This window comes from Aureobasidium melanogenum (genome assembly GCF_000721775.1).
Source record: "Aureobasidium melanogenum CBS 110374 unplaced genomic scaffold scaffold_12, whole genome shotgun sequence".
Classification (NCBI taxonomy): Eukaryota; Fungi; Ascomycota; class Dothideomycetes; order Dothideales; family Saccotheciaceae; genus Aureobasidium; species Aureobasidium melanogenum.
This window is the reverse complement of record NW_024470064.1, coordinates 461,196-488,425: the sequence shown is the minus strand read 5'-3', so window position 1 is coordinate 488,425 and position 27,230 is coordinate 461,196. Positions and strand designations below refer to the sequence as shown.

Below are 27,230 nucleotides of genomic sequence, written 5' to 3'. Positions count from 1 at the left end.
CACACGATCCTTTCTGCCTAGTGATCGGTATAGGTATCATTTGTTGGACTTTCATCATGCACCGCAACGCCATGATAGGTGACCCCAAATAGTCTTCAGACAGCCTCCAAACAAACGCCAACCTCCTCATAAAATCACAGAATCTACGTCACTGCGTCCGCCTCTCATCAACTATAGTGTTGCTGTAGGGAAATAGTACTGATCCCAGAGGAATTCATAATCCTCGATGATGCCACCAGCCATGTCAAGCAGTGGCTTGTTTCGGAGTTTGTTGGTCACTGCATGAATCCATGCTCTGTTCCGATTGTGTTAGCAGAGTCAAATCCGCATGCGACAAGACAATGTGAACGTACTTGGTGAAGGTCTCGTAGAATGCACCTCTCATGAGCCACCATCCAAGGCTCCAGCCTCTTCTCTTTAACTCCTCCTTCTCGAGTGCTGTCAACGCTCGGAGACCGCCTGCTCTGCGTTCTTGAAGATCTTTCTTTGCCAGTTGGCGTGCTCCATACTCTATCGTAACACCCAAAACCCAGGGTTGCCAGCTCTTCTTGTTCTTAGTGGCCCAGTAATACATTGCCGCAGAGTAGATGACTGGTCGAAGGATATAGAGGACCTCTGCAAGTTCGCCCATGCCATTCACCCGATGTAACAGAGCCTTCGGTGGCTTGATGTCGTCCGCTGTCAGAGCTTTGGACAATAGATAACCTGAGATGTCGGAAGAGGACGGCAGTGTTGGTAGAGAAAGTCCAGTTCTAGGCATTGTCCATTGAGTTTCTTCGGATTTTTCGGATGGTGGCGACTCTAATCCGCTTGCATCTTTTTCCTCCAAGGTGCTCGGGTCGGCCTCACGTTCGGGCAGAGGTGGGTTCAACAATGGCCGAGAGTTGGTCAGACGCATAAGAAGCAGCCTGCACATAGCCTTGACACTTTCAAGAAGAACGACAACTTTCCATCTCGCCTTCTCACCCCTTCTCTTTGCAGCCATCTCACACAGTAGCTCGGTATATTGTACTACTTGCAAAAGCGTGGCAAGTCGTTTGTAGGCTGGAGATTTCTGTGCCCAGAACCGAGTATAACGAGTATGCGGCGATGGATGGGGACGCTGTAATGCCGGTAGACGTTGAACTGCACGCGCGAGAAGGGAGTCATGGTATATAGAAAGTAGTTGGACGCTTGAGTGTACTGTGTTACAAGTTCAGCTCTTGTAGTGTGTGAGAAACAGCTGGTTCTTCTTACAAGATTCGGATGCAATTTCGGTGTCGCGGAACCGTCCTGAAATGTGTTAGGTCTTGAATCACTGAGTTCAGCGACTATCAATACCTGGTAGAATATAGGTCAAGGAGCGCAAAGCACCCTCAATCTGGCCGACGGCGCTGGCATTCTTGGTTACAAAGTCGCCATACATGCGCAAATACTTGGGAGGAAGTGCGAGCGCTTCTTGTGTCGTATGCGACACCTGTCTATACAGCTCCATGGTCTCAGAGCAAATTGCACCCTGGGGTTCCGGAACAGGAGAAAAGCAGGGAGTACTCGAAATGCATATGATCATGGACTTGTGGAGGAGCCTCGGCATACCCCAGCCAACCCGGGCTTGGCTTTTGATCAGCGAAGCGTCAAAGACAAAGTGGAAGCTGTTCTACAAGCAAACTCCTCCCTGCCTACACCCACATCGACGCGTTAGCTGCTCGAGCGCCTGTCGTTCATGGACTATCAAAACATGTACTCGTCTTTTGGCGACGAGCCTTCGGCTCAGAATCCACAAGACAACCCGGCCAGCTCGACTCCCAATTTCATGCAATTTGTTCTGTCGTCCTTTCCAAATCTCGCCCATCCTGGTCCCGCTCGCCAACCAACCTCTTCCGCGGCGACGGCTCAAAGACCGTTCCTAACGTAAGTCTATACAGATCCACGCGTTTGTTACGCATCCCAGCCAACGTGAACTGTGACAAGGCCTGCCAACTCAAACAACCAAATCTCTCAAAGCCCAGTGCACCAAGATTCTCCGACTGCCTCTAATGAACGTTCCACTACCACTTGGACCGAAGCAGAATGGCAGAAAGTATACAGGTAAGTAAGTCTCACAAAGAATTCAAGACTGCTGTATTCATTCGTTCATTCTAGCAACACACCTGATGGCGTTGCCGAATTACGTGCACGATGGGAAGCAGACCTCAGTCGTACTGAACTGCCTCCTCCACCACCTGAAGTGCATGCTACCAAGCAGGAAGGCATAGATGTCAGAGAACAATCTCATTATATTCCTGCGACGGATGATCCTAACAATTTTACAGGCTGTAAAAAACTTTGCAAAAGACCATGGTTATGTCCTGGTCATTGGTCATTCCTACAAGGATAAGGTGAGCATCTTTGTTTTTGCTGTGATTTATTGTTTTCTGCCCTCAACCTGACGTGTTCTGACACTACCTGCCCTGCTTTAGTTTGCTGCGGTACTATCTTAAAAGTGACCAAGTATGTTCTAACAGTTGACTGACTTGCAATTATAGAATGGCGAAACAAACAAGGTCTTGTTGACCTGTGAGATGGGCGGATACTTTCGCGACCATTTCAAGAAGAATCCAGGAACCAGAGTGCGCAACCGCATGAGCCGAAAGACTGGATGTCCAATGAAGATTCTCATCTCGAAGCGACGCTTTTCTGACGAATGGGTAACTGTCATCAAGGATCACAAGCACAACCATGGTGCCTACCGGGCCAAGGTTACACTCACTGCTTCTAAAATGCCCGAACTGGAGGATGCTTTGCATGAATGGCACATGGCCGAGATTGCAAGGGGCGAGGCAGTGCACGGTAACACACTCAAAGCCAGAGCACTGGCAATGTATGCCGAGATGCCACAATACCGCGGCAAGTCTCCGCCCAACCTTGACAGAGACTGGCTCGATCAATACCGTATGCGCTACAATCTGCCCGGCAAGGTAACAAGGCCACCGATACCAGGCATTGTTCGAGGTCCCAACAATCCCGAGCCTACGCCAATCAACGTCGAAGAGCAGATACCCTTGGAGCCCCCTGCTTTCGCCGACTTGGAAGGCATCTTTCCCTTGGAGCAAAACCTCTTCTGGCCTACCAAGCAGTTTGTCCAGGAGTACATGTCCCGCTACGACGCCTCGCACGACTTCAAGCACGTCACACGAGTCTTTGCCCTATCGAGACGCATTCTGGAACAGGAGACACAGACATTCCAAGGAGTTTCGTACGATCCCCAAGCTGTTCTTCTTGCGGCAATGCTGCATGATGTTGGTGATCACAAATATCACAAACCAGGAGAGAATCCAGAAAATCAGATTGCAGAGCATCTTTTGGAACATGGAGCAAGCCCAGATCTTGCAATGAAAGTCCAACTTATTGCTAAGAATGTGTCCTTCTCCAATGAGGTCAAGAATCCTCGCATGATGAAGGCGGTGCTAGACCAACATCCGGAGCTGGCCATTGTACAGGATGCCGACAGATTGGACGCGATAGGTGCGGTCGGTATTGGTAGATGTTTTGCGTTCGGCGCAGTCAAGCAATCAGACAGAGGATTAGACGGAAGCATAGAGCACTTTGTCGAAAAGCTCGAGAGGCTAGAAAACATGATGAAGGTTGGTGCTTTCGCTCGAGAAATAATGCGACATGCCGCTGACAAAGTACAGACTCACTCGGGGCGCGAATTAGCCAGAGAAAGGACGCAGCGACTACAGATCTTCAGACAGTGGTGGGATGAAGAGACATCGATGCAGGTTTGAGATGTGCAAAAGGATATGATTAGGGAAAAGGAGGCGTCTTTGAGGCTGTGGTTTATATCAGATACCCATTAGCATGAATAGTCGGGGAGAAAAGGGCAGCGGCATTCGCTGTGACTTCTCGGGTTTGAGAAGAACGAGAATATAATCCTTTTAAGTCACAAGATTGTTGTCGCAAGCAAGGTGAAGAAGGTGGAAGCTTCACCCAAACAAACGCCAAGTCTTCGGAGTTGGGAGCTTCGCCTTGCTCCGATGGACATGGCCATCGTCATCGCAATTGCACATTCACTTTCGTATACCCATCCCATCCTCTCTCGCCTGTGATCCGTCTCGACCATCTCATCGACGACACCGCACATACAATCCGCCATGCCATCAACTACCGCAGAAACACTCTCGCTCGTCAACAGGAACGTGTCAGTAGCGCCATTAGTGCTGCTCTCAGCAACAGATCACTACGCTCGTTCAGCAAAGGGCACACGCAAGCGAGTCGTCGGTGTCTTGTTAGGTCAGAATGATGGAAAGAACGTGAGGGTGTCAAACAGTTTTGCTGGTAAGTTGCCACTGCTTCGCTGTGCGCGCGACATACTGACAGTCGCCTCTCAGTGCCATTCGAGGAGGATGAGAAGGACCCGTCCGTGTGGTTCCTGGACCACAACTACATCGAGTCGATGAATGATATGTTCAAGAAGGTCAACGCCCGTGAGAAGCTGATCGGATGGTACCACACTGGCCCCAAGCTGCGCGCCTCAGATCTCGAGATCAACGAACTGTTCAAGCGCTACACGCCAAACCCCCTTCTTGTCATCATCGACGTTCAGCCCAAAGACGTCGGTGTACCAACTGACGCCTACTTTGCTGTTGACGAGATCAAGGACGTACGTTTGCACCCAACGCTAATCACTCTTTGCCTCAAGACTTACCAACATCACAGGACGGAACCACAACCGCAAAGACATTCGTCCACACACCCTCGACCATCGAAGCCGAAGAAGCAGAAGAGATTGGAGTTGAGCACCTGCTCCGTGATATCCGTGATGTTGCAGTCGGTACTCTTTCAACTCGCGTGACGTCGCAGTTGCAGTCGCTGCAAGGCCTGCATCACCGCCTGCAGGACATTGGCAAATATCTTGACAAGGTCGTCGATGAAGAACTTCCCGTCAACCATGCAATCCTCGGCAATCTCCAAGACGTCTTCAACCTCCTTCCCAACCTCTCAACTCCCAAGACCGCAAGTGCCATCGGCCTCGCTGGCCCACAAGCATCTGGCGACTCCGAGCTTGCCCGTGCCATGAGCATCAAGACCAACGATCAGCTCATGTCTATCTATCTCGGCAGTTTGATCCGCGCCATTACCGCCTTCCACGACCTCATTGAGAATAAGGTGCAGAACAAGCAACAGGCTGAAGACAAGGAGCAAAAGAAGGAGGAAGACAAGACAAAAGAAACCATTAAGAAGACTGAGAATCTGATGTTGAACGGAGACGCTCCAGCTGAACAGCAAGGAAAGGATGACAAGTCCAAGAGCCCCAAGGACGATAAGAAGAAGGGATGAAGGATCTGAGAACGCGCACAATCTACAGAGAAACATTGATCGTTCAAGGAGGTGTTGTTGTAGCTTGGTTGATACGAGAGAGCCAGCAGCGACGCCGTGCATGCATTGGGCGTTTGTAATATACCGAGGACGGAAGGGATACTATCAGAGGATGCATCTGACGCCAGTCGAGGAAACCAACTCGGGCGTCTTCTTGTCGCAAGGCTTCCAGATAACATGATATGAAAAGCAAATACGCCAACAACTGACCATCTTGTGATATTTGTCCATGTGTCTGCTTGATGCTCAGGAACTCAGCCGCCCCATCCTGCATTCCACCCTGCAAGCTCTTCCACACTGACCATCCTCGTCTTGACATACCTTTCAAAGAGCCCTCCCCTCTCTGCCAACACGCAAGCAAGCAAATGCTTACACAACGGCACATTCTTGCCCAGAGACAAGCCCCCAACCATCCACTGTTGCTCCTCACCTTCCCCTGCCACAAACTCATCATCCCCTTCTTCCTCATCCGTAGACGCATTCGCCGGAAAAGCAGAAAATGCGAAAGCAGGACACGAACAACTCCAACTCGAAGTTCTAACCTCATAATGCGTGCTCGCAGCCACCGGATCCCTGAACCGAGAATTCGAGGACGTTTGCTGTGCTGAACGGACGTAATAGACTGCATTCTTATAATCCTTATCCACTTTGAATTTGGTGGTTGTGTCGTCTGAAAGGGTGAAGACTTCTTGCTCTGAAGTTGTGCTCTCAGTTTGTCGTCCAGTCTGTGATTGTATTGGTGGCGTTGGGGTTGGAAGAAATCGAACTACTAGGTCTCGGTCTAGCAGATCTAGTGCCGATAGTAGTTCGTTTGGAAATAGTACGTGAAGGGTTAAGAGAGTTGAGCGGTCTGTTGGAGAGGCTTGTTTTAGAGGGTTGGCTTGTGGTGTGGCTGTGGATGTGGTTGTGGTTTGTGATGTGTTTAAAGATTGAATGAGTGATGTTACGAAGGCGCGAGATTGTGGGAGAGTGGTGTCATTATCATCGTGTGTATCCATCTGGATGTTGTCTTTGCGAGATTGTGAATTGAACTTGTTTTGTTAGGATGGTCGTGATGGAATTGTTGTAGATGTGGTTGGTATTGAGATTTTAATCACCTTCGTTCTCAGAATGGATCGAGAAGCCTCACATACCACTTTCTGGCGATCCTTACATGTTATATAAGAGAAAGGAGTACTTCATTGTCCACATCATGTCTTTAGTCTCATCGTTGAAGATGATATGGCTGTTTTTGGAGCATTACTCGATACGAACAGGGTCGTATATACAGCATCCTTACTTGGCAAGAATAAAACCCGGTCATTGTATATCTGTGCCGACCGACGAACGTCACGAAACGATTGCAATGGCGGAAGACATCTGTAAGCCCCTCTCATGTGACCATATGTTTTTGGGATATCAGGCTCTGTCTATCTTGCGAGAGATAACAGTCTTCAATCGAAGCTCCAAGATGACAGTAGAGCCACATTCTACCGAATATACAGATGATCGCTCATGATCTCCCGGCATACAGATGACCAGTATCACTTGAGCTAGCCATGGTCCTCGTATCTATTGCTTTTGTGAATTGATGGTACTATAGGAAGATCATCTGGCAAGAAGCAGGTTAGCAAGCGGTCACCATACGATACCCTATAGCTGTATCAAGTTACATCGGCCGATACAATGCTATGGGCTGGATAGAGCGATACAGAGTTAGCTTGTAGCCGAGTATGTTCAGATGACAGGCGAGTAACCACATGTTACGGTGGTTCGCTCGCTGTACGTGTACATGCACACGAGGTCCACGATAAAAGTATGCGGCCCGCCCGGCGCAGGGCCACCGGATCTGCATTGATCTGCAGCAACAGAACGACATGTCGATTAGGAAACTGTAACAATCTCCCCCATTCTTCTTCGAGCACGCATTGGAGAGGACCAATTGCTTGAAGGCAACTGGTAACTTGCTTCTTCTCAACCCTAACAGTGTTCGCTGTCGCTGCCCATAGCCGTCATGACTAGAGATACGGCTATCCGATGATTACTCGCATCCGCTGAAGTCATGAGCCGAAGACCTGCATAGGCCCTGCTGTCTGCTGCAAAGAACCGTGCAGATGATCACGACTAGACCGTGATTGGGTTCGAAGCAGTGCAATATAAGAGAAAGTCACGCACTGGTTTGGATGTGATCCCGTGAACGAGAGCAGGTCTCTTCGGCACGAGATTGTTTCAGAAGTGGTGTTCACCGGCACGGTGGTCCAGGCTGAAGGCTATCGTCAACCGACTCGGCCAGAATCCTCGAATAGAGACTGTGGATACAGGTCGTATATTATACCTTGCTACTGTTCAATTCGGTGGATGTGACTTGATTTGGTGCTATCGTCAACACAGGAGAACCTATGCATACGGACGTATCAGCGAAAAGGTCACCGGCCGACAGAATAGTAGCCTGTAGAATGCCGTGTGACCGTCGTTCAACAAGAAGAAGAGGCGGAAGCGGGTGGCCACAAGATGAGGGGTACCTTTCCAAGGCGTGGGGTGTGCGCCACAATCGCGCCGTTAATGCAGCAGATACCAAAGATACCAAAGTCAATTCGAGAAGGCTATGACTTTCACATGTCAGAATCGCTCGCGACAATGACTCCATAATGCATGAGCTCATGGATCAGTCGGCCACTTGATGGTTGATAGTGGGGGGTCAATTGACGATGAAGACATGGTTTTCTTGATGCACACCCACGCTCGACAGCCTCAAACAAGGCATTGAAATGCTGACGGCCTAATTAGAGTAGGATTATCATCCATATCGAGGCATTGAAGTCACTTGCTTGGCGGGGTGTGCAAGAGGGGGGCATGTTGGTCTCGCCGAACGCAGGCAGAATCCCGCTCGGGCGAATGCGTGATTGATGCTTGATCTGATGGCCTCTCCGCCTGATAAGCGGACAAATACTACCTAGGCGCTTGCCTACATCTGCCCCCTCTCAACCAATCTCGATCGCGCAGAGAAGGAAGAGGAAGCGCCGAGGCGGTGCGCTCAATCGCGTGTAGTTCGTCTCTGACCGAGAGCAGTAGCTCCATGCCTTTCTAGCCGGATTGTTGCCCAATGGGCGGGATCAATGGGCTGATACAGTCAACGCCATTCCTTGCGATTGTCATACCTCAATGGTTTCAGACGGTAAAGTGTTTTAAGCCGTGAACGAATATCAAAAACAAGCGGGCAAGAGAGGGGGTTTCGTGTTGAGCCAACGCAGCGATAGGGAGAGAGTTCGACAGCGATGGCAGCATCATCGTCGGTGAATGAATAATGCGACTCGCAGAGCCGCAGACGGAAAAGGCTTGGTGCAGGGTCCGGAGGCGGAGTCGAGCCGAAACCAAGAGGATGACTCAAACTTGGAATCACGACAACACAACCAACGCTTTGCGCCGCAAAAAGTAGCAGGCGGACCGGACTGCCAGAGGAGCAACATGACAGTCCACAGCCAGGTGAGCGGTGATTGATTTGGTGCAGCGCACTCGTAAACTAGCGCAGCCGCTTATTCGTTGGCCAATTGCTCTTCTGCTGGGCGGCCATTTGCCTTCTCTCATTCGAGCAGCTTCGATCTTCCGCGTTATTCCTTTGCCGCATCTATTCGTCAGCAGACCCTAGGTAGGTACTGCTGCCTGTTCGCTCTTGCATGATCAGTGTCTTACCCGGCCATATCATACGGACTCACCCCCCTTCCCCATATCTTCACAAGACTTGCTCCTTGCAACCCATTCATATCCACCACGGGCGCATTTTCTCCATTACATTTCCATTGGTCATCCTCGCGTGCTTGTCCACCTCAAACACCCTTGATAAGACTGGTCAACCAGTCCTCGAGCAATTGACTCAGCAGGCAGCGACTTTTAAGTGCAAAGCTTAAACTGCACTCAATTGCGTCGGATTTAGTCTCATCTTGCTCCGAGGACGTACATATTCACCCTTCGCCACTATTCTTTCTTCTCTTACCTCTGTTCTTCTTGTCTACACAGAAGAACTTCCCACCTATCAATTGGAAACTCATCTACACAACCATAAGAGCATTGGTTCCGATTTTGAGCCAATGGGTTCTGCTGCGTTCAACTCACAGTATTCCTACTTGAGGGAGATGCAACAATCTACCAGTAATCAAGCGGACGTGATGGCATCAAAAATGACCAAGGGCAAGGCTCCCGCCACCAGCGTCTATCCTTCTCCAGCAGACGAAATCAACCACACGTTTCCTCTGGCCTCTTCACCCGTATTTGATGATCAACTTGTCGCTTCATCAGTGCGCAGAGAGAAGATCACATTGCCACCCATTAGCAGCCTTGTCCAGCAGATGCCATCGCCATCAACATCTCCACAGTTGCCGCTCGCACACTACAGAAGCCCTACTGACACCCTTCTGACATCACCAAACAAGTTCAACAGAAGCCAAGATGCTCCACTGTTCCCCGATCAACCAACGACTTCTGATGACATTGCAAGACCGCAATTTCTCTTTGGCAGCGCTGTACGACCGCTTCAGTCTGTCGCTCTATCCGAGCAAGACCAGCAGCGATTCGCCCCATCAGAGCAACACAATTTTGATGGGATCACTGCGCCACAGCAACATCTTAGCAGCGTTCCTCGACCTGTTCCAATTGAGCCTTCTGTTCAAGTCGAACCCATTCAGCGTCCTGTGCAGAACAGGAGCAGTGCTAAACATGGTGCTTCTATGAGACCATCATATGCACCTGGTAGGAAGCCAAAGCAGAGACAGACTCCGTTTGACATCCATATGCGAAGACCAATCTCTCCAGGAACTCCGAGATACGGAAGGAATGATCTCTGGGCCAGGCAGATTGCTGATCCTGACACATATGTCACACCGATTCGTAATGAATGGGCTGAGTATCTCAAGGCCACAAAAGCCACTCTACCTGAGCCTACTTTTCCAATAGCGACACCTCCAGGTGTCCTCGCTGAGCTAGAGCGGATCTCACCTGCCGACGCCGCTATGTTCATCAGAAATCACCATCACCATGATAAGCGCAAAGTCGACAGTGGTGTCGAGATGCCACCACCCAAGCGCACAAGAAAGACATCTGCTAGCAAAGCACCCCAGAAGGCTTCGGTCTCGCCTCGTGAGGCACCCCTCGATGTGGCTGACAAAAAGTTCAGACGCCGCACGAACGACGCAAACAAAGCAAAGACACCAGCAGACAAAGTTGCACGCAACTTCTTGATCTATCCTGACTACTGCCCACCTACATCGACACTGGATAGCGATCAGGTGAACTTCCCAAACATCGAGTGGAAGGCAACGCCACAAGATGTGACCGACCACGAGGATTGCCACCTCCTTCACGCCAAGGAGATTCCAATCGTGTCGAAACTTGTTTTGACTCCGTCAGATTACATCTATATCAAGCGTCGCTTTTTTGCCCATCGTCTTGCGTACGCAAGAAAGGGTCAATCCTTCAATATCAACGCGGCTCAACTTGCTTGTAAAGGAGCGGATGAGTACGGCATAACCGGCATCGATGTCAACAAGACCAGCAGGCTGCACAAGGCTTTTGACAAAGTTGGCTGGCTTGACGAGAAACATATGCAGAAATACCTGTGAGACTTTCCGTTCCAGTCTGCTTGTTCTTACTCAACTATTTTTCCGGTTCATGGTTTCTTTCTTTTCTGGTTTCTCTCTTCTCTATACTCTCTTTATTATTTCTGTCCTACGATACGACTGACAACTGGATTCACGAACGACTATGCACCTTGATGACACTCAAGCGGATATATGGGATGGAAGGAGCATGGGACAATGGTCAGGCCAGGCGTTCTGATTTTCTCAACTCGGGATTACTCTACTCAACAGTATACGGCGTTACAGGTACTAGGATAACTCTCGGGCTCAGCACTTAGATAGCATCAGAAGCAATACAGCTCGCCATTGATTACAAGATTGACAAAACTCCGTAGTAACGTACTTGAGTTGATTGACATTTGCATGTGAAGACAGTGTGACGACGACGTGGTGAAGTCAAACAAAAGCCAAAAATAATCAGGGGGGCGGAGCCGGAATGGGCGGCTCTTGCACAAGCCGACTCGGACGAGGAGGTGGTCACCGGTGAGCACGGATGCTGCATTGCGACGCGACCCTTTGAAGCGTGGGTTGGAGAGGCTAATTAAGTGAATTAACTTATTGTTGCTGCTGCTTCTCGCATCATCGCGCGCAGACACACAAATGGATCAGGACTCGATACACTCGCAGGAGGCGCAGGCAGCACAGGATGGCAAGAAGGAAAAGAGCAGGAGACCGCCCAGTAGGTCCCCCTCTTCCCGGGCGACTCGACACTGCAGCGAACAGACATTGACCATGACAACATAGACACGGCCTTCCGACAGCAGCGCTTGAAGGCCTGGCAGCCCATCCTCACCCCCAAGACGGTGCTACCGCTGTTCTTCGCCGTCGGAGTCATCTTCGCCCCGCTAGGAGGTCTGCTACTATGGGCGAGCTCGCAGGTCCAGGAGATGTCGATTGAATACCAGCACTGCACACGCGATGCCACCAACGATTTTACCACCATCCCCTCAAAATACGTCTCGAGCCACTTCAAGAATGCCACTACCCCCTCGCAAGTTCCTCAATGGCGCACCCGCAACCAAACAATCGCCTACCATAACGGCCTTGTCAACATCGACACGCCCATTTGCACCCTGCGCCTCTACATCCCTGACGACCTGTCCCCGCCCGTCCTCCTCTACTATCAACTCACAAACTTCTACCAGAACCACCGTCGCTATGTCAAGTCGTTCGACCAGGATCAGCTCAAAGGAGACTTTGTTGATAACAACACCATCTCCAACAGCGACTGTGACCCCCTGCGTCTTGGTGAAGACGGTAAGGCATACTATCCTTGCGGTCTGATCGCAAACTCGCTCTTCAACGACACCTTCAGCTCTCCACGCCTGCTGAACGCGGGCAACGACGCCGAGGCCGTCAACTATACTATGGTCACAAATGGTACCGCATGGGCAAGTGATCGCGATCTGTACAAGCAAACCTCCTACACTGTCGATCAGGTGGTCCCTCCACCAAACTGGCGCATGATGTATCCCGAGTACAGCAACGATATCCCTATCCCAGACATCCATGAGTGGGAAGCGTTCCATGTATGGATGCGCACCGCCGGTCTCCCTGCCTTCAGCAAGCTGGCCCTGCGTAATGACACTGCCACCATGCAAAGTGGTCAGTACGAAATGGACATCTATGACTGTGAGCAACGCCTGCTTAGCATCCTTCGCCGCTTGCTGACCACGATCTAGATTTCCCCGTTAATGAATACCACGGCACAAAATCCGTCCTCTTCAGTACTCGCACCATCATGGGTGGCAAGAATCCTTTCCTCGGCATTGCATACATTGTAGTTGCTGGTGTCTGCATTGTTCTTGGTGCCTTGTTCACGGCAACCCATTTGATCAAGCCTAGGTATGTTATTTCACAATGGCACTTCGCAACCGAATTTTCTGACTCTGAAACTAGGAAACTCGGTGACCATACCTACCTGAGTTGGAACAACGATCAACCTAGTACTGCTACCACTACCGGCAGGGCCTAGTGTTTGTTCCTTTCTTCTTGATGCTGTTCATGTGTGTATGCCGTTGAGCTGTTTTCTCTACTGTATATGGCGTTTGGAGGGGGAGGCTGGCTGGCGGGGTCTTCAATTACTCTCTATCATTCTCGAGACAAAATACTCGAATCAATTGCTTTCGTTGTTCTTTTTGCAACCTACCACAGTCGAATATGACATTCGTCCAAAGCAGCCTTTGACCAATTTCAGCCTAATCAACTGAGTGAAATGTTTGAGTTGAATCATCAATTGCCTCGGATTCAGAGGCTGTGCGATGGATTTATGAATGCAACATTGGTAGAGCTTGTTTCGATAACAAATTTTGATGCACAAATGGATAGTTTTCTGAGAACCGATTCGAACATCTCACCATGCCACCAAGAAATGGTTGAGTGAAGCAAATTCTGTGCTGCGGTCATTCGAGCATCCGAGGTTATGACATGAGTGAAGAAGCCTTGAACCCTGAAGAGAACAATGACGGTGGCGCGCGCTTGGACCACCAGATTCATGGACAGGGTCTCGAAAGAAGCAGCCCTGTGAATCACAAACTCTTAGGAATGTCACTTCAGTAAAACACACAATTATTTTCATCTCTGGTTTGTCAGATGCTCAGGTAGAGCAGCTTGTCGAAGATGGAGTCCGAGTCATCAAAGCGTCGCTCGATTCGTCAGGCTATAACCCGAAAGCGAAGTTTGTACTTGGACCCGGATACGGATGACGACTTCGACATTGCCGATGCTCAGGATTCCCCCAGCGAGCATATCGAATTTCCAGAACCTGAGCAAAAGCGACCAAAGATAGCCAAAAAGCGAACGAGCAAACCATCTCCAAGAGAAACCAGGTCTGCCACGAAGAAGCCTGGTCAAAAGAAGTCGCCACCCAAACGCAAGACTAAGCGTGCCTCGAAGCCCACAAAGCAAGCTGCACCTCTTGTACCTGTAATTCCAAGTGACGGAGTAATACCTAAGTGGCATACTCTCCCCTACGAGATTCTGTTACAAATTTTCAGTTATGCTTTCGCTGCCGAGCTTGAGCACGAAACAGGTGGTGTTGCAAGCCGAAGAGTCCATCATCCGAACACATGGATTATGAGAACCGCTCGAAAGGTCTGTCGAGCTTTCTCAGAGCCAGCTTTGACAGCTTTCTACAGAGCTCCAAATCTTCTGGCATCCCGATGGCTTGAAGACTTTTCTACCATCATCAAGCAACCTAATGATCAGCACTTGTACTCGTATAATATGAAAGTCACGAGCTTGGAAGTGTCTGCTCGCAATCTGGAATCCTTTGCCAGAGTGTCTACATCATCTTTTGCTGAGACTGTGTCAAAGTTACCACGACTTTCTTCATTGATTATCACGCATCAGCTGGACGAACCACCATTCGAGTTCGAAGGTCGATTTCCTCGATGGAAGTATCCTCAGGAACTTTTCGAAGCGCTCGATTGCAACAACAATCACCTTGAATCTTGGAGATGGAACATACATTTCGCAGAGCAGCAAGATGGAAAGGCAGAGTTTCAAGGGTAGGTTGGCGACCAAGTGTACGTGAGTAGAATTCTGTTACTGACACACAAACAGATTTACTGAGTTCTTAGCTCAAGTCCACAAGAGACCTTCTTTCCAAAGCCTGCGTCACCTGACCATCTCGCATCTCCCACCCAAGACAGGAACACTAGATATTGAGGAGGAGACCGCTGCAGATCTCGCTTTCGGCAAGGTGTTTGCTGATCTACCCAACCTGGAAACTTTGTCTTTCGAAAGCTGTGATCGTATGTCTGAACACATCTTGCTCCAGCTACCACGTAACCTTAGGATTGTCAAATTCATCAACTGTATGCTTCTCGATTCGGACATGCTGAGCACATACTTGAACAGCCATGGTCATTCGTACGTTATCTTCCAATGCACACCTTCTCCACGGACATCGCTGACAAACAATTCAACAGGATTAAGGAGCTGGTTCTTGATCACAACCCTTTCCTCGACCTTGCATTCTTTACAGGCTTGCGCACGTCTTGTCCACAGCTCAAGTCGTTGAAGATGGATTTGTATGATCACAGAGAGAATCATTTTCGCCATTTCGGAGAGCCAAAATACGAAAACCTGCTACTCGAGGACGAAATCCCAACCTGGCCGTCCACTCTCCAAACCCTGGAGCTTGTTCATTTGCAGAAGTGGTGAGTCAGAGTATCTAATCCTATATTTGAATAACGCTGAAACAGTTCTAGGGGTGCTAATGCTGCACAAAATCTCTTCCGATCGCTAGTAGAATCTGCTGAAAACCTACCCGACCTTCGCAGGCTAGTTCTGCAAGCTCACATCAACATATCATGGCGAGACAGAGCAGCATTCAGAGACCAGTGGATCGAACGTCTACGCCGAGTATATCAGCGTTATCCTCAAGACCCTGATCCAAAGCTCGCGTCCCTCAGAGCTTTCAGAGAGTGGAAAGACGTCCAGGCTGCTAATGCTGCAGCAAAACTACGTCGCTCGCTGAGCCATGTCGAAATCATTGTTCGCAAACCTTCGTTGACTTCTCAAACTTCACAGGCCTCAGATGACGAGCCTCTGGCCAAACGTCGCGCTAGACGTGTCATCAAGCCAGCCTCTCCACCACCACTTCCCAGTCCGCCAGTGACGAACAAGTCTCGTGGTCGCCGCAAGCGTGGTCGCAGAGGCTCTGATGCCATATCGGTCGCTTCTGACGACAGCAACAAAGAGGGCGAAGAATGGCGGCACACGCCTGAGCGTTTTATCCAGGGACTCTGCAACGTTGTCGACGTTCGAATTGACAACCAGCGGCCACGTGAGGAGCAGTTCAACGAGTCGCACTTCCTGGACTCTGAGGCCAGTGGTGATGAGGAATGGACAGAGGGTGCAGAAGCCGATGAGGATGGCTATGCTTGGTAGTTATCGTTGTTGACGAACTGATTTATACGGCGTACCGGGGGAGTCGGAACTGAAGGACCAGATTGCTAAGATACCAAGGTGGGTTTGGTGGATGGGAGACTGGCGCTAAAGTTGCTTTGAAGCATCATGTCCTTGACCTGAAATCCTCAGATAGCTGTACCTGTTCAATGTTATGCTATCTGTTCGGTGCGTGGTGTATTTTCATGTGTCTCAGGTGTATGTAACACAAGACATATTGGCACAAAATTCGAGCAAAATTTCATTGCTGCTGTAGCTCAGTGGTAGAGCGTGGGATTGCAGTTTCTGCAACTATCCTAAGGTCCGTTGTTCGACCCAGCGTAGCAGCTTTGCTTTTTGCCATTTTCCTGTGCAGCAGCACATTATCGTTGAGGCTCAATTGAACAGGATGCAGCCTCAGCTGAGCTTCTTCTGCTTCAGAAGCCTCAATTTTGATCCATTGAAACAAAAAACATTCCCGTTCCATGAACTTTATGAGGCACTGCACAAAGGCATGACTTTGGCTGATGTCTGGCTATCAAAAGCAGAGAAAAAGTACACCGTTTCTTTGTTTGGCAAAAAGCGGCAAAAGAGAAAGCTGCTACGCTGGGTCGAACAACGGACCTTAGGATAACTGCAGAGACTGCAATCCCACGCTCTACCACTGAGCTACAGCAGCTTTTGGAACCATATCCAATCCATAGTCAATAACAAACTCGCTGCGCATCGGAAGCTAGAGGCAGTTGCGATCCAAACACAACGTCACAAACCAGACCAAGTCGCAACAACCACAAGAATTGGAAAGAGTCACCTGCACGAACGCAAAAGAAGCCACGTCTGTGTTCGGACTCTTTTGACAGCATAATCCGCACCACCAATCTCATGGCACGATAGCCACATACCTTTGCGCAAAACCCCATACCTCCACCTCCATCCACAATGGCATCAAGGTATACATCTCCTTCTGCCCACCACCCACCAAACCACACTCAAAGACTAACACTCCCACCCACCTCCACAGATTCCACCAACGCGACACCAACCGCTCCTCCCTCTTTTCGGGCTACGACCAACGCTCCTCGCGCCCAACCTCGACATCGCCAAACCCGTACGCGGCAAGCAACGGCTACAACATCCCTTCTTCTTCCTCTTCAAACAACACATTCTCTGCATACCCGGGAAGCAACCCAGCCATAGAAAGAAACAGCTCTGGCGCGAGTTTCCGCACAGCGACGCCAGATAAACGCGGTGCGTTTAGCGATGCAGTGCTTTCGGAGTTGGAGTCGCAGAATGATGAGCAAGTGTCGGAGATGAGTAAGAAGGTTGGCATGTTGAAAGATGTGAGTGACAGTCTCCAATACCACGAGTCGAAGGAGAGTGAAGTTGCTGACTGCGTATGTATTTCTACAGCTCACTCTGCGTATTGGCGATGAAATCCGCGACTCTACCGCGCTGGCGGAAAAGATGAATGATCAGTTCTCGAATACGAGTAATAAGCTCAAGGGAACTATGAATCGCATGCTGCGTATGGCGCAAAGCACGGGTGTGGGTTGGAAGGTGTGGCTCATCTTCTTTGCCTTTGTCATTTTCTTGTTCTGGTATGTCTGGTTGTTCTAGACATTGTCCACAGACGAGAGTGATCACGCAGCTTAGTTGGAGACATGATTTGGTCTTGATGTTTGTTTAGCGAAGGCGTTTCTGGGAATTCTTCCTCACGCTCTGTACAGAAAACCGAGGACGATATGGTTATGAGGGAAAGACGACTTGTAATATGATGATAATGGGGGTATCTTCGCTATAACGAGTAAAAGAGACGAATGCAAGAAAAGGTTCATAAAGAACAGAGCCATCATCTCTGGTAGGGTCTGTGGCCGGCAGATCTCAGACGGCCAACGGGTGCAGGACTGCTAGTAACGAAAGAGCTGTCGAGCAGCGAACTCACGTCTCTGCTCAACAGACTGCTGCGACTGTGTGGCATGACTGGTGCCATGATTTCGCTCTGCTCCTCTTCCTGCGGTTCCAATTGACTCTGCTCTTCCTCTTCCTCGTCCTCGTCCTCATCGTCTGAGTCCGAGTCTTCAAGCTCGCTGTCAGTGTGTTGATAGCTGCCAGCCTCTGGCACACTGTCATCCAAATCCCTTTCAATGCCTAGATCAAGCTCATCTTGGGCCACACCCGTCAACTCTGCCTCCTGCAGATGGCGATACCGTTCCTGCTCTCTAGACTCCTCGTCCAAAGCAGCCATACTAGTATCCGCAAACATACTTTCCTCGTTGAAAGTAATGTCCTCAGCAACAGGAATCTCGCTATGCATCTGTGACAGCATCTCCGACTGCAATTCACTCTGCATCTCTTCCCGTTCTTCCTCATCATCTTCTTCTTCATCCGAATCTGTGATATCCTCCTCATCCTCGTCTTCCTCTTCCTCTTCCTCACCATCAGCATCGGGAATCTCCTCATCCAAATCTCTCTCTTGCTCTTCCTCTCCTTCCGCTGCTTCCTCAGCTTCCGCAGCTCTATTCCTCGCTTCCTCGGCTTCTTGCTGTGCTTGCATATCCATCATCATTTGTTCTCGTCTCTGTAATGCTTCTTGCTCTTCCCTCTCGGCTTTTTCTTCAGTCTCGGCTTGTAGTGTTTTTGCTACGCCTGGTGGCTTGATCCAGCCAGCGCCAAAACGGCGGATGTTGTGTTTGCGGTGGGAGATGGCTTGCTCGTCGGCGAGGAGTTGAGCTAGTGATTGGCGTGTTGGTGCAGAGGTTTGTTGGGAGTTCTGACGACGGGATTGTTGTGCGACATTGTTGTCTGCCGCATTGGATGGGTCGTTGGTTGGTTGTGGGCGCAGGTGGGGTGAGAGGAAGAAGGAGTATTCCTATTGCATCTTAAGTGACCACGTCTTCGAAGAATTGCAGGTTACTTGTCGTACATTTTGTGGCGCCAGCAGAGGTAGCGATAGCATCTTTGCGTTGTGGTTGCTGTGTTGTTTAATGTTTGATTTATCCAAAAGATGGAGTGTTTTGACATGTGCTTTCCCCACACTTTCTCACTTGAGCCTCCACCTCACTCAGGATTACTCTATAGTGCAACATGATCCCTCAGGACATAGCAACCAAAACAGCTTGTTCAATTTCATTGCACAGTGTTTGGACACAATGAGGTCGTCGTAAATTACATTCCATTACTTTTGATTATTAGAGAAACTTCTTCTACTTCAGTCTTTCCTCCTCTCAGCATGAACCAGCCCATGCTTCATCACTTCTCGTTGTGAGACCATCATAGCCTCAGGCGCCATTCCTGCATGCCGCAGGGCCACTATCCACAATGAGCTTCCGCCTGACCGGAGTAATCATCATCCATAAAGTCGTCAGAGACGAAGCGTTTGGCGTCGCGCTGAAGTAAAGGTTCGGGCATGTTTCAGCTCCAACCACTCACTCTGCTATTATTACAAGTTCAGAGAACTATTAAAGGCCGTGCTCGGCGAATTTCTTGATGTCGTTGATTTGGCGAGACAGGCCAGAGACGATGCGCAAGGCAGGGTCCTGAGCGTTGTTCTCGGCAATTGACATGTATGCTCCCTGCATACGCTGCTGAAGAACATCCATGATCTTAGGTGCCACCTCTCTGATCTCAGGGTCGTTGAGGTTGATGGTTGACAGAACAGTGCTCAGCCAAGAGAGTCGCTCGTCCACGTGCTGCTCGAACGATGAAGTCAGCGCGGCCGAAACAGAGAGCGACACCAATGGGCTGAGCCTCTGTAGGTATTGAGGATTGATGCGGACAAACAGCTTGTCGAAGAGCTCGCCCTGACGCTCAGACTGAAGCCACTGAATGGTTCCCTCCTCGTATCTGCCCTGGGTCATCAGGGCTGTTATGCCGTCCAACTCGGGATCTTCGATAGAAGCCACGACATCAGCCTCAGTAGAGACAGCAGAGCGTGCTGAGTTGTCACCAGTAATCTGACGCTGAAGCTTGAGAATCTGCTCCTGGAAGGCTGACTGTCCAGCGGCCATCTCGTGGATTGTCTTTGACAGTCCAAGAACCAGGTCCGAGAGTTGCTCGATCTTGGCGTTGTCCTTCTGGCGCTGCACCTCAGCTTCGCGGAGCTGCTCGGTGAAGCGGCGCTCAACATCGGCGACTGCCTTCTTTGTCGAGGTTTGTGCGAGGTTTGTGAAGTTAGGAACAATTGAGTTGCGCAAAACAGTGGCGAAAGACTGCTCAATCTGAGGGGCGAGCTTGGAAGCGGTCTGTTCAGAGATGACGCGCTGGAGTTCCTTCTCCTGCAAGGCAGCAGCGATGGCGGAAGCCAAAGAGGCCTTGAGCTCGCCGGGGACAATCTTAGCGACATGTTGAGAGACTGCGGCGGTAAGCTTCTCGTTCAACACAGTGGAGCTGGTCTCAACAATGGCAGGAACAACGCTGCTGGTAATGTTGGTAGCGATGATCTTGTTGAGAGTCTTCTCGACATTGTCGGTCAGAGTGCTAGACACAAGGCGCAGGACGGCATCTTGCTTAGCAGCGGCGGCAGCGTCTTGAACACGCTTGTCCTCATCGAGTCTACGGTACAGCGAATCAATCTCTCTGGACAGAACGTCGCTAACAGCCTTATTGATGGTGTTGATGTCAACAAGAGCGGCAGCCTCGGTGTTCTTGGCGAGCTTCTCGACAGGTGCAGGTGATGGTGTAACAGCAGGAGTAGTCTCCTTGGTCGAAGGAGCAGTCTCAGTGGTAGAAGCCTTGGGACGAGCGGCCAGGGCGTATGAGGCAGGAGTGAGGATGGCAGGGTTGGTTGCAGCCTCAGTAGTGCTCTGTTCCGGAACAGCCTTCTTCGACTTCTCAACCTTAGAGGCGCCGTTGACTGCAGGCTCCTGCTTGGTAGCAGGCTTAGTAGCAGCGGGAGCAGGCTTAGCAGGCTCAACCTTCTCAGAAGCAGGAGGTGCAGCAGCCTTGGCCGACTTAGCAGGTGCCTCAGCAGTGGCCGCATTAGGAGAGATGCTGGCGACCGAAATGAAGCCCGAGGCCTCGGCATCGACAGGCTGAAGAACCTTGTTGTCGCGGCTCCAACCCAAATCCTCATGCTTGATGTTCATGCAAGTGACTCCCTTAGAGTGCATAGCATAAAGTTCGAAGAGGACGTCGTTGGAAGCCTCGGTAGCGACAGGAGTGTGGAGCATGTCTACGCTGCGCAGTTGACCCTTAGAAGCGAAGGACAGCTCGCGAATACCGCTCATGATAGCAGTAGACTCAGGACGAGGCAGGTTAGGGTCCTGTTCAGCAAGCATAGTTGTGTATCTTGCCTGGTCCATGCTAGGAATGTTGTAGCGAGGAGCTGACAGATGAATGAAGTAAATCGAGTTGCGTGTAGGGTGGCCGAGAGCGATGATTCCAGTCTTGGGGTGGTAGGAGATGCTGCAAATGGCGTCCGAGTCCTTGTCGTGAGGGAAGTGGAGCTCCTGGACAGGCTTGTTGAGGCCAAGATCCCAGAGCTGAAGAATGTGGTTTTGCTTCAGACCAACAAGCAAGTAGCGGAGAGCAACGCCCTTAACGCAAGGTCTCTCTTTGTCAACGAACATGATGGAAGAAGGGGTAGCCTTCTCAGCAGGCAGAGTTGTGGTCAAGGTAAGCAGAGGATCCTTGCGCTCCAAAGCAGGACGCTTGCCAGAAGAAGCCATCTGACGGGCTTCTTGTGCCAAGTCACGGATGTCCCAGAACTTGATACGTCCGCTCTTGTCCAGTGATGCTAGCAGGCTGTCGTCGCCGCTGAAGGCAAAATCCTTACCAGCCTTGCCGGTTGAAATCTTCAAGCAGCGCTCTTGCAGGTACTTGTCGTTGTCGACGACGCGGGTCTTCTTGTCGGTGTACTGGTTCTGACGAGCAACGAAAGGCGAAATGATGTAGATAGACTTGCCTCTCGAGATGGCGAAGAAGTCCGCGTTGCGCGAGCTCATCTTGGCTCTGGTCTTAACAGGGCTGCCAGAGGTATTATCGTCTTGGACAGGCACGGGAGGCAGCACGAAACCTTGCGACTCAAGGTCCAGGTCGTCAAAGGAATCACCCTCAACCTTGTTGATGCTGGTCCAGAAAACGGAGCCGTTAACTCCAGTTGCGAGGACTGTCTCGATGTCCTTGTGGGTGCCGCTGGCAGTGCATATCTGAACGTTGAAGATACGCTCTGCGGTGGAGCGGAAGACCTGCTTGTCCTTGCCAGAGTCCTGGCGGATCACACGGAAACCGCCGCTCTTAGACATGGCATAGACGATGTGGTTGGGCGAAGCAGTGACGAGAGCGCGGTCAATTTGCTCGAAATCCTTTTTCAGGCGAGCAATGTCCATAAGCGAGTCGGAACGCATGGCAGTAGCCTGGTTGTCCTTGTTGATGGTGATGGAGACGAAAGGTCTCATGGGGAAGTTGTAAACGCGAACAGCGTAATCCTTGCTGTCCTTACCAGACTCGTCAGCATCAGCGCTCTCCCAACTGTCCGCAACCTCCTCGGTGGCCTTGGTCTGCTCTTTCGAGACAGATGTGGCGCCGTTGGCTTGGGCAAGTGCTTTTTCAACTTGCTTGTCGACCTTCTCGCCAATGCCGCTGAGAGCTTCGGCCACGCTTTGGTGAGCAGCGGCCGATGGTTGGGCAGGGCGAGGAGAAGGAGATGGCGAGGGAACTGAAGATGTGATCTTGCGATTCTTTGCATTGGGTGCGTTGTCAGTGTCTTCGGGTTGAGAAATATCGCGCTGATGCTTGGGGCCTTCAATCTTGAGACCGGGCTTGGGTGACGAAGCAGTCATCTGCTCGAAGGGATTGACGTAGGTGAAGACGGGCTTCTTTGCTTGGGAAGGGCCTTCAAAAGGTGTTGTCTCACGAGATCCGGCGCTGCCGAAGAGACGGACAGAAGGGTCTTGGATATCGGCAGGTTGGGTGGAGGGAGCAGGCTCGTTGATGATAGGCCCAGGAACGTGAGCAGGCTGCATGGCCGGCGCCGAAGCGTCAGCAGCAGGGCCGTTCTTGGGACGATTAAGAAGACCAAGAAGGAAGTTCTGAGCATCTCCCAGAGGCTGCTGGGACTTTTGCTCGGGCTGAGGCGAAGCCATTGAGATGCGCAGAGACGAGGCGCTCGACGGTTTCTGGTGGAAGGAGGCGACCAGATCTGGAGCGGAGACAGAGCGAGACTGTTGCTGTGCAGGGTGAAGCTGAGGCGATGGGTTCTGAGCAGCAATGTTCTGCAGAGAAGCCAAAGGACTCATGCCAGAGGCAAGCTGATTGGAGTTGAACTTGAGCAAGTTCAAGAGATCGTTTGACTTTGAGTCAGCCGGCGCAGGTGTGAGATTGGGACTCATGATTGCCGAAGGGTGTTGCGGGTTGGGAGTGTGAATGGGCGGCGAGAAGAGGGGCGATGAGACAGAGGGCTGTTGGTACGAGTGGGGTTGAGGTTGGGCCCAGATGGAAGGGTGAGACTGTTGTTGCTGAGTTTGCTGGTCGTTTGAAGATGCAGCAGGGCTCTTCAGGCGGCTGAAGAGTTCTTGCAGGTCGGCCATGCTGGGTGGATAGTGCGAGGTTGTAAGAGCGCGATGAAAGCAGGCAGGTGGTACGTGCGGGAGTGAGTGAGAGGTGCTTGTTGTGAAGCGGATTGAACTCAAGCGCTGCGCGGGTATCAAACAAAGAGATGCGATGGATGCGAACAAGGAAGAGAGGGAGTGTGTTGTTGTCGTGTTCACCGAGTGAAGGTGACTTTGTCGGGCGTTGTCGACGTGTTGGAGGCAATTGAAGCTGCAAATTCGTGGGAGAAGCAGCGTCATCGACGCCCGCCAGATCCACCGCCATGCCCATCCTTTCACCCCACTGTCTAGCCACAAGACATAATAATAACGACTGGCATTCTAAGCAAGCATACTTATGCAATGATATCTTTGATCTCGAGACCAATTCCTTAAGTTGCTACTAAAGGCCTAAGAGTTCCTTCAAAATAATTCTTAACCTTATAGATATGACTAGGATATTCACTCTTCCTGGCTTGACGATCATTTAAAAACATGTGTGCGTGAACGGGGTAGAATCTTTCATTACTTCCCAGTGTGTCGTGCCTGTGGAAGCTGCACTGTCGCTGTACAGATGAAGTGCCTTTGGATTGGAGTCCACACTCTGATGGTACTGTTCATAGAGACTCGGCTGAACAATCGCTACGCGGATGCCGCCATCTTCTGTCTCCACGTCTGTTCTTGAACTGCTTTCGTGAGAAGCATGGGTTGCCGTTTGTCGCTAGATTACCATTGATGAGCCTAGAAGAGGGAAGATCTGAAGAGTTGTGTGCACTTACACTCGCTGGTAGCCGTCAAACCTATCAATTGTCGTCCAGTGGAACACGAGTGCTGCGATGTCTTCCTTCGTAATCTCTGGACTCATAGCGTCAATGGCGGAGCATGATGGATGTTTCACAGCCTTGTCCCTGTCAAATTTCCTCAAGGATCTCTGATGTTGCTTTCGCTTTGGCATACATATCTCTGAGATTGCCTGCCAGGCCTTCGTAGCATCCAAGGTTATGATCAGGCATGTGTAGTTTCTCAGATTGACACTTTTTAGGTGATTGTGTCTGCCTACCGACATCACTCCAGTCATCTAACCCTGAAGGCATGACGCTTGTGCTTGATCCATATTTCGAGAACCCTCTCTGCATGGGTGCTTCTGGTTGACGGATCTGTGCTTTGGTGCGTTCATTTTGAACAGAGATTCTATGGTCGATATTGACGATTGTCGCTCTTCTCTCAATCAAAGAGGTCCGAATGCCTTCTTGAACGCTCAAAAGGAAACTGTGGGAATGGTCAGACATCAGGATAGTCTTTGTGAACAGTTGGTGTGCATCAGACCTTGATCCGGATGCAAGTCTTGCGATCTGTCTAACGGTATGTAGTTCAACTGCAAGTAAGAACATCTCGAGACGGATGACGTTGCATCGAGTTCCTACTTCCTGAGGGAGTGTAACCCATTTGTTTTCGAAAGGTCCAATGAGAATCTCCATATATCTGATGTTGTCTAAGCATCGTTTTGCTCATGACCTGATCGTACAATGAGCACATAAACCTTGTCATTTCTAACCCTCTCACGGACTTCTTTCCCAATGCTTATTGTCGGGCGAATGAGAACTACTTGTGGGGTTCTGGAAAGTTTGGCAGTGAGTACAAATCTCTCATGAGAGCCATCTGCCCTGAACCTGGACTTCTGCACTGCTCAGCACTCAGGCTACTGTTCTCATCAAGTCAACCTTCGAGCTTATTCCAATTTTCGTTTGCAACCACGCTTCCGTTCAATTCTCATTGATCATCGCACTCAGACAACAGCCATGGAAGTCGCAGAGATCTTTGAGCGCCTGAGAAGAGAAGAGATCACTACCAGGTCACGAGGCCCTACCTTGAAAGATGTAGCTGCTCGATGCTCTAACGTCTGGCACTCCATGGCAGGGAAGACGAATGCCTATCTCATTACTGCCACGAACGCGGCATCGATCCTGTGACCGGCTCACGAAGGCTTCCGTGCCAATCGCTGCGAGCAGAGCTCGTGGAAGAGGCTGTCGCAGAAGACAAGAAGGACGAGTCCAAAGATGAAGCACTGGAGGCAATTCTGAACAACATTGGAGCGAAGGTCACAGAGGCAGATATCGCCGAACTGGTGTTTCTCTGGATGAAGGTGAAGACGTTTCTCAGGTTCAAGAGAAGTTGAGAAACGAGAAATTTGGGTTTGCCAGAGAGCTGCAACATCTTTGTTCTGGTCGAGCTCTGCGATATGCTCTGGGTTGCTTTATTCGTAACCCGTTTCCATCCTTCAGATGATGAAAGCTATGAATGTTTTTCTTCAAGCCAAGGCTCGTCGTTACATGAGACCAAATCACGTCACAAACTCACTCATGTTACGTGCAATCTCATGATGAGCTTCAAACGCTCATACCAGCTTTCAGAGTTGATTTCCAAAGCTTATCGGGACATGTGAGCATTGAGTGATACATCGCATTGACCTTGGCAGAGGATACAAGAGCTGTTCGAACTCCGGGTCCTGTCTGATATGCATTTGCCTTTCGAAGCTCCACGCGTCGGACGACGAAGAGATGTCGCTCTCCAGTATGCCAGCTCTCCAACACAGACACAACACAGTAAACATATCAGAGTCACATCTAGGTGCAAGTTTGACCGGCTCTGCTGATGCTTGTCTCGAAATTGGGCACCAAATCAAACATTCGAGCGACTTTGGAAAGTCTGCTGCGTGTATACAATCTGAACTCACCAAAGTAGCAGATGAATTTTACGGCATTCGATCTGCGTTCCAGGAGATCGAGCAGACCTGGTCTCATCTTACTGGTCAACAACTCTGGACGGAGAATGCAACGAAAACCGTCAAGCACGCCCAACATGTCGCTCAAGATATAGCGAAAGCTCTTCGGGATCTCGTCCGCCAATGCGACACTTGGGAGGTTGTCGTCCCAGATCATTTCTACTACCAACTGCAGGCATTTGAGATCTGTCTGCAAAGACAACAGCTGGTTCTCACTCTTCTGAGAATGGTGTTGTATGTAGTTTCTCCATATGAGTTACCAACATATCCCTACTACGGGATCCGCAAGAGCGTAGAAGAGATGTGAGTTTGTGGACTCTCCTGGACCTGAACCAACAGAGTCTGACAGATTAACCATACAGGGAACGTGAAAGGCTCAAACATGGGCGCGAGCAGCTCGTTCATGCGGTCCGAATGAGACAGGAGATGCAGGCCAAGTTGTCGAAAATTGCTTCGCTTGACCCAGAATACAAGGACATCGATGCGGTCGAATTTTGGGAGAAGATATCCGATACAGAGGGATGGCCCTCTCCGCAGACTACTATGGGCAACACGACTCCGACGGATGACTGGAGTCATGTCTTGCATAGAGATGATGGTGCAAGCGGCCCTATGGACTATTCGTTCTTGCCGATCCCCAGAGCTCATCCTACGAAACTGATCAAACGTCAACAGAGCAAAGACACTGGAGATCGTACTCTGGAGGAAATGTTGGACAGCTTCGGAGAGGGAAGAAAGCTAGATGGATCCTGGCCGATAGGGGGTATGGACCCTAGAACCAGAGGTCTGGCGATGTTGGTCTTCCATTGGACCAATGCTGAGGTTTTTGTTGGCGTTGAGAGAAAAGATTTGGAGCCATTGTAACAAAAGTTGACTATCAGCTTTCGTGACGGTTCACAAATATGCTGATTGTTTCTCGTCTCTTCGATCAGCAAATCGCTCAGAACTAGATCCAGGGGTTGACAGGTCTCGGCCAGTAGATTACCTGATACTTAAAACCAGCTCATACCTTGATCATACAGGGGATATGCTCACGAAAGAGATATTCAGCCATTTCATGTATCATAGTCTGCGATGTTGTGT

The 27,230-nt window shown here is 50.3% G+C and overlaps 11 protein-coding genes across 11 annotated transcripts; 7 read left to right on the top strand and 4 right to left on the bottom strand.

Moving 5' to 3' along the window:
• Positions 1 to 171: 171 nt before the first annotated feature.
• M437DRAFT_49940 (peroxisomal membrane protein pex16) lies at positions 172 to 1,474 on the bottom strand (the record flags this gene model as incomplete). Its single annotated transcript, XM_041021919.1, has 4 exons — positions 172 to 295; positions 354 to 1,182; positions 1,237 to 1,272; positions 1,321 to 1,474. 4 exons carry the CDS (start codon positions 1,472 to 1,474, stop codon positions 172 to 174), a joined length of 1,143 nt encoding a protein of 380 aa, XP_040879272.1.
• A 1,438-nt stretch (positions 1,475 to 2,912) lies between these two features.
• M437DRAFT_50190 (uncharacterized protein) lies at positions 2,913 to 3,746 on the top strand (the record flags this gene model as incomplete). The annotated part of the gene is made up of 2 exons (XM_041021965.1): positions 2,913 to 3,602; positions 3,654 to 3,746. The coding sequence occupies 2 exons, from the start codon at positions 2,913 to 2,915 to the stop codon at positions 3,744 to 3,746; spliced, it is 783 nt and encodes a 260-aa protein (XP_040879271.1).
• Positions 3,747 to 4,112: 366 nt separating this feature from the next.
• On the top strand, positions 4,113 to 5,277 carry M437DRAFT_35156 (26S proteasome regulatory subunit rpn-8; the record flags this gene model as incomplete). The annotated part of the gene is made up of 3 exons (XM_041019302.1): positions 4,113 to 4,296; positions 4,350 to 4,621; positions 4,678 to 5,277. Coding segments are annotated over 3 exons (1,056 nt in total), but the record flags the coding sequence as incomplete, so codon positions are not given.
• A 314-nt stretch (positions 5,278 to 5,591) lies between these two features.
• On the bottom strand, positions 5,592 to 6,335 carry M437DRAFT_50105 (uncharacterized protein; the record flags this gene model as incomplete). The annotated part of the gene is made up of 1 exon (XM_041021949.1): positions 5,592 to 6,335. One exon carries the CDS (start codon positions 6,333 to 6,335, stop codon positions 5,592 to 5,594), a length of 744 nt encoding a protein of 247 aa, XP_040879269.1.
• Positions 6,336 to 10,376: 4,041 nt separating this feature from the next.
• M437DRAFT_50150 (uncharacterized protein) lies at positions 10,377 to 10,928 on the top strand (the record flags this gene model as incomplete). Its single annotated transcript, XM_041021957.1, has 1 exon — positions 10,377 to 10,928. The coding sequence occupies one exon, from the start codon at positions 10,377 to 10,379 to the stop codon at positions 10,926 to 10,928; it is 552 nt and encodes a 183-aa protein (XP_040879268.1).
• A 618-nt stretch (positions 10,929 to 11,546) lies between these two features.
• Positions 11,547 to 12,921, top strand: M437DRAFT_85143 (CDC50 family protein; the record flags this gene model as incomplete). Its single annotated transcript, XM_041028249.1, has 4 exons — positions 11,547 to 11,625; positions 11,691 to 12,578; positions 12,629 to 12,791; positions 12,846 to 12,921. The coding sequence occupies 4 exons, from the start codon at positions 11,547 to 11,549 to the stop codon at positions 12,919 to 12,921; spliced, it is 1,206 nt and encodes a 401-aa protein (XP_040879267.1).
• Positions 12,922 to 13,658: 737 nt separating this feature from the next.
• M437DRAFT_18310 (uncharacterized protein) lies at positions 13,659 to 15,842 on the top strand (the record flags this gene model as incomplete). The annotated part of the gene is made up of 5 exons (XM_041018949.1): positions 13,659 to 14,446; positions 14,511 to 14,819; positions 14,879 to 15,109; positions 15,161 to 15,522; positions 15,568 to 15,842. Coding segments are annotated over 5 exons (1,965 nt in total), but the record flags the coding sequence as incomplete, so codon positions are not given.
• A 936-nt stretch (positions 15,843 to 16,778) lies between these two features.
• On the top strand, positions 16,779 to 17,456 carry M437DRAFT_85141 (uncharacterized protein; the record flags this gene model as incomplete). Its single annotated transcript, XM_041028248.1, has 3 exons — positions 16,779 to 16,789; positions 16,861 to 17,179; positions 17,250 to 17,456. The coding sequence occupies 3 exons, from the start codon at positions 16,779 to 16,781 to the stop codon at positions 17,454 to 17,456; spliced, it is 537 nt and encodes a 178-aa protein (XP_040879265.1).
• Positions 17,457 to 17,688: 232 nt separating this feature from the next.
• M437DRAFT_85140 (uncharacterized protein) lies at positions 17,689 to 18,795 on the bottom strand (the record flags this gene model as incomplete). The annotated part of the gene is made up of 2 exons (XM_041028247.1): positions 17,689 to 18,708; positions 18,763 to 18,795. The coding sequence occupies 2 exons, from the start codon at positions 18,793 to 18,795 to the stop codon at positions 17,689 to 17,691; spliced, it is 1,053 nt and encodes a 350-aa protein (XP_040879264.1).
• Positions 18,796 to 19,297: 502 nt separating this feature from the next.
• Positions 19,298 to 23,365, bottom strand: M437DRAFT_85139 (uncharacterized protein; the record flags this gene model as incomplete). The annotated part of the gene is made up of 1 exon (XM_041028246.1): positions 19,298 to 23,365. One exon carries the CDS (start codon positions 23,363 to 23,365, stop codon positions 19,298 to 19,300), a length of 4,068 nt encoding a protein of 1,355 aa, XP_040879263.1.
• Positions 23,366 to 25,938: 2,573 nt separating this feature from the next.
• M437DRAFT_85138 (uncharacterized protein) lies at positions 25,939 to 27,011 on the top strand (the record flags this gene model as incomplete). The annotated part of the gene is made up of 2 exons (XM_041028245.1): positions 25,939 to 26,450; positions 26,510 to 27,011. 2 exons carry the CDS (start codon positions 25,939 to 25,941, stop codon positions 27,009 to 27,011), a joined length of 1,014 nt encoding a protein of 337 aa, XP_040879262.1.
• Positions 27,012 to 27,230: the final 219 nt, after the last annotated feature.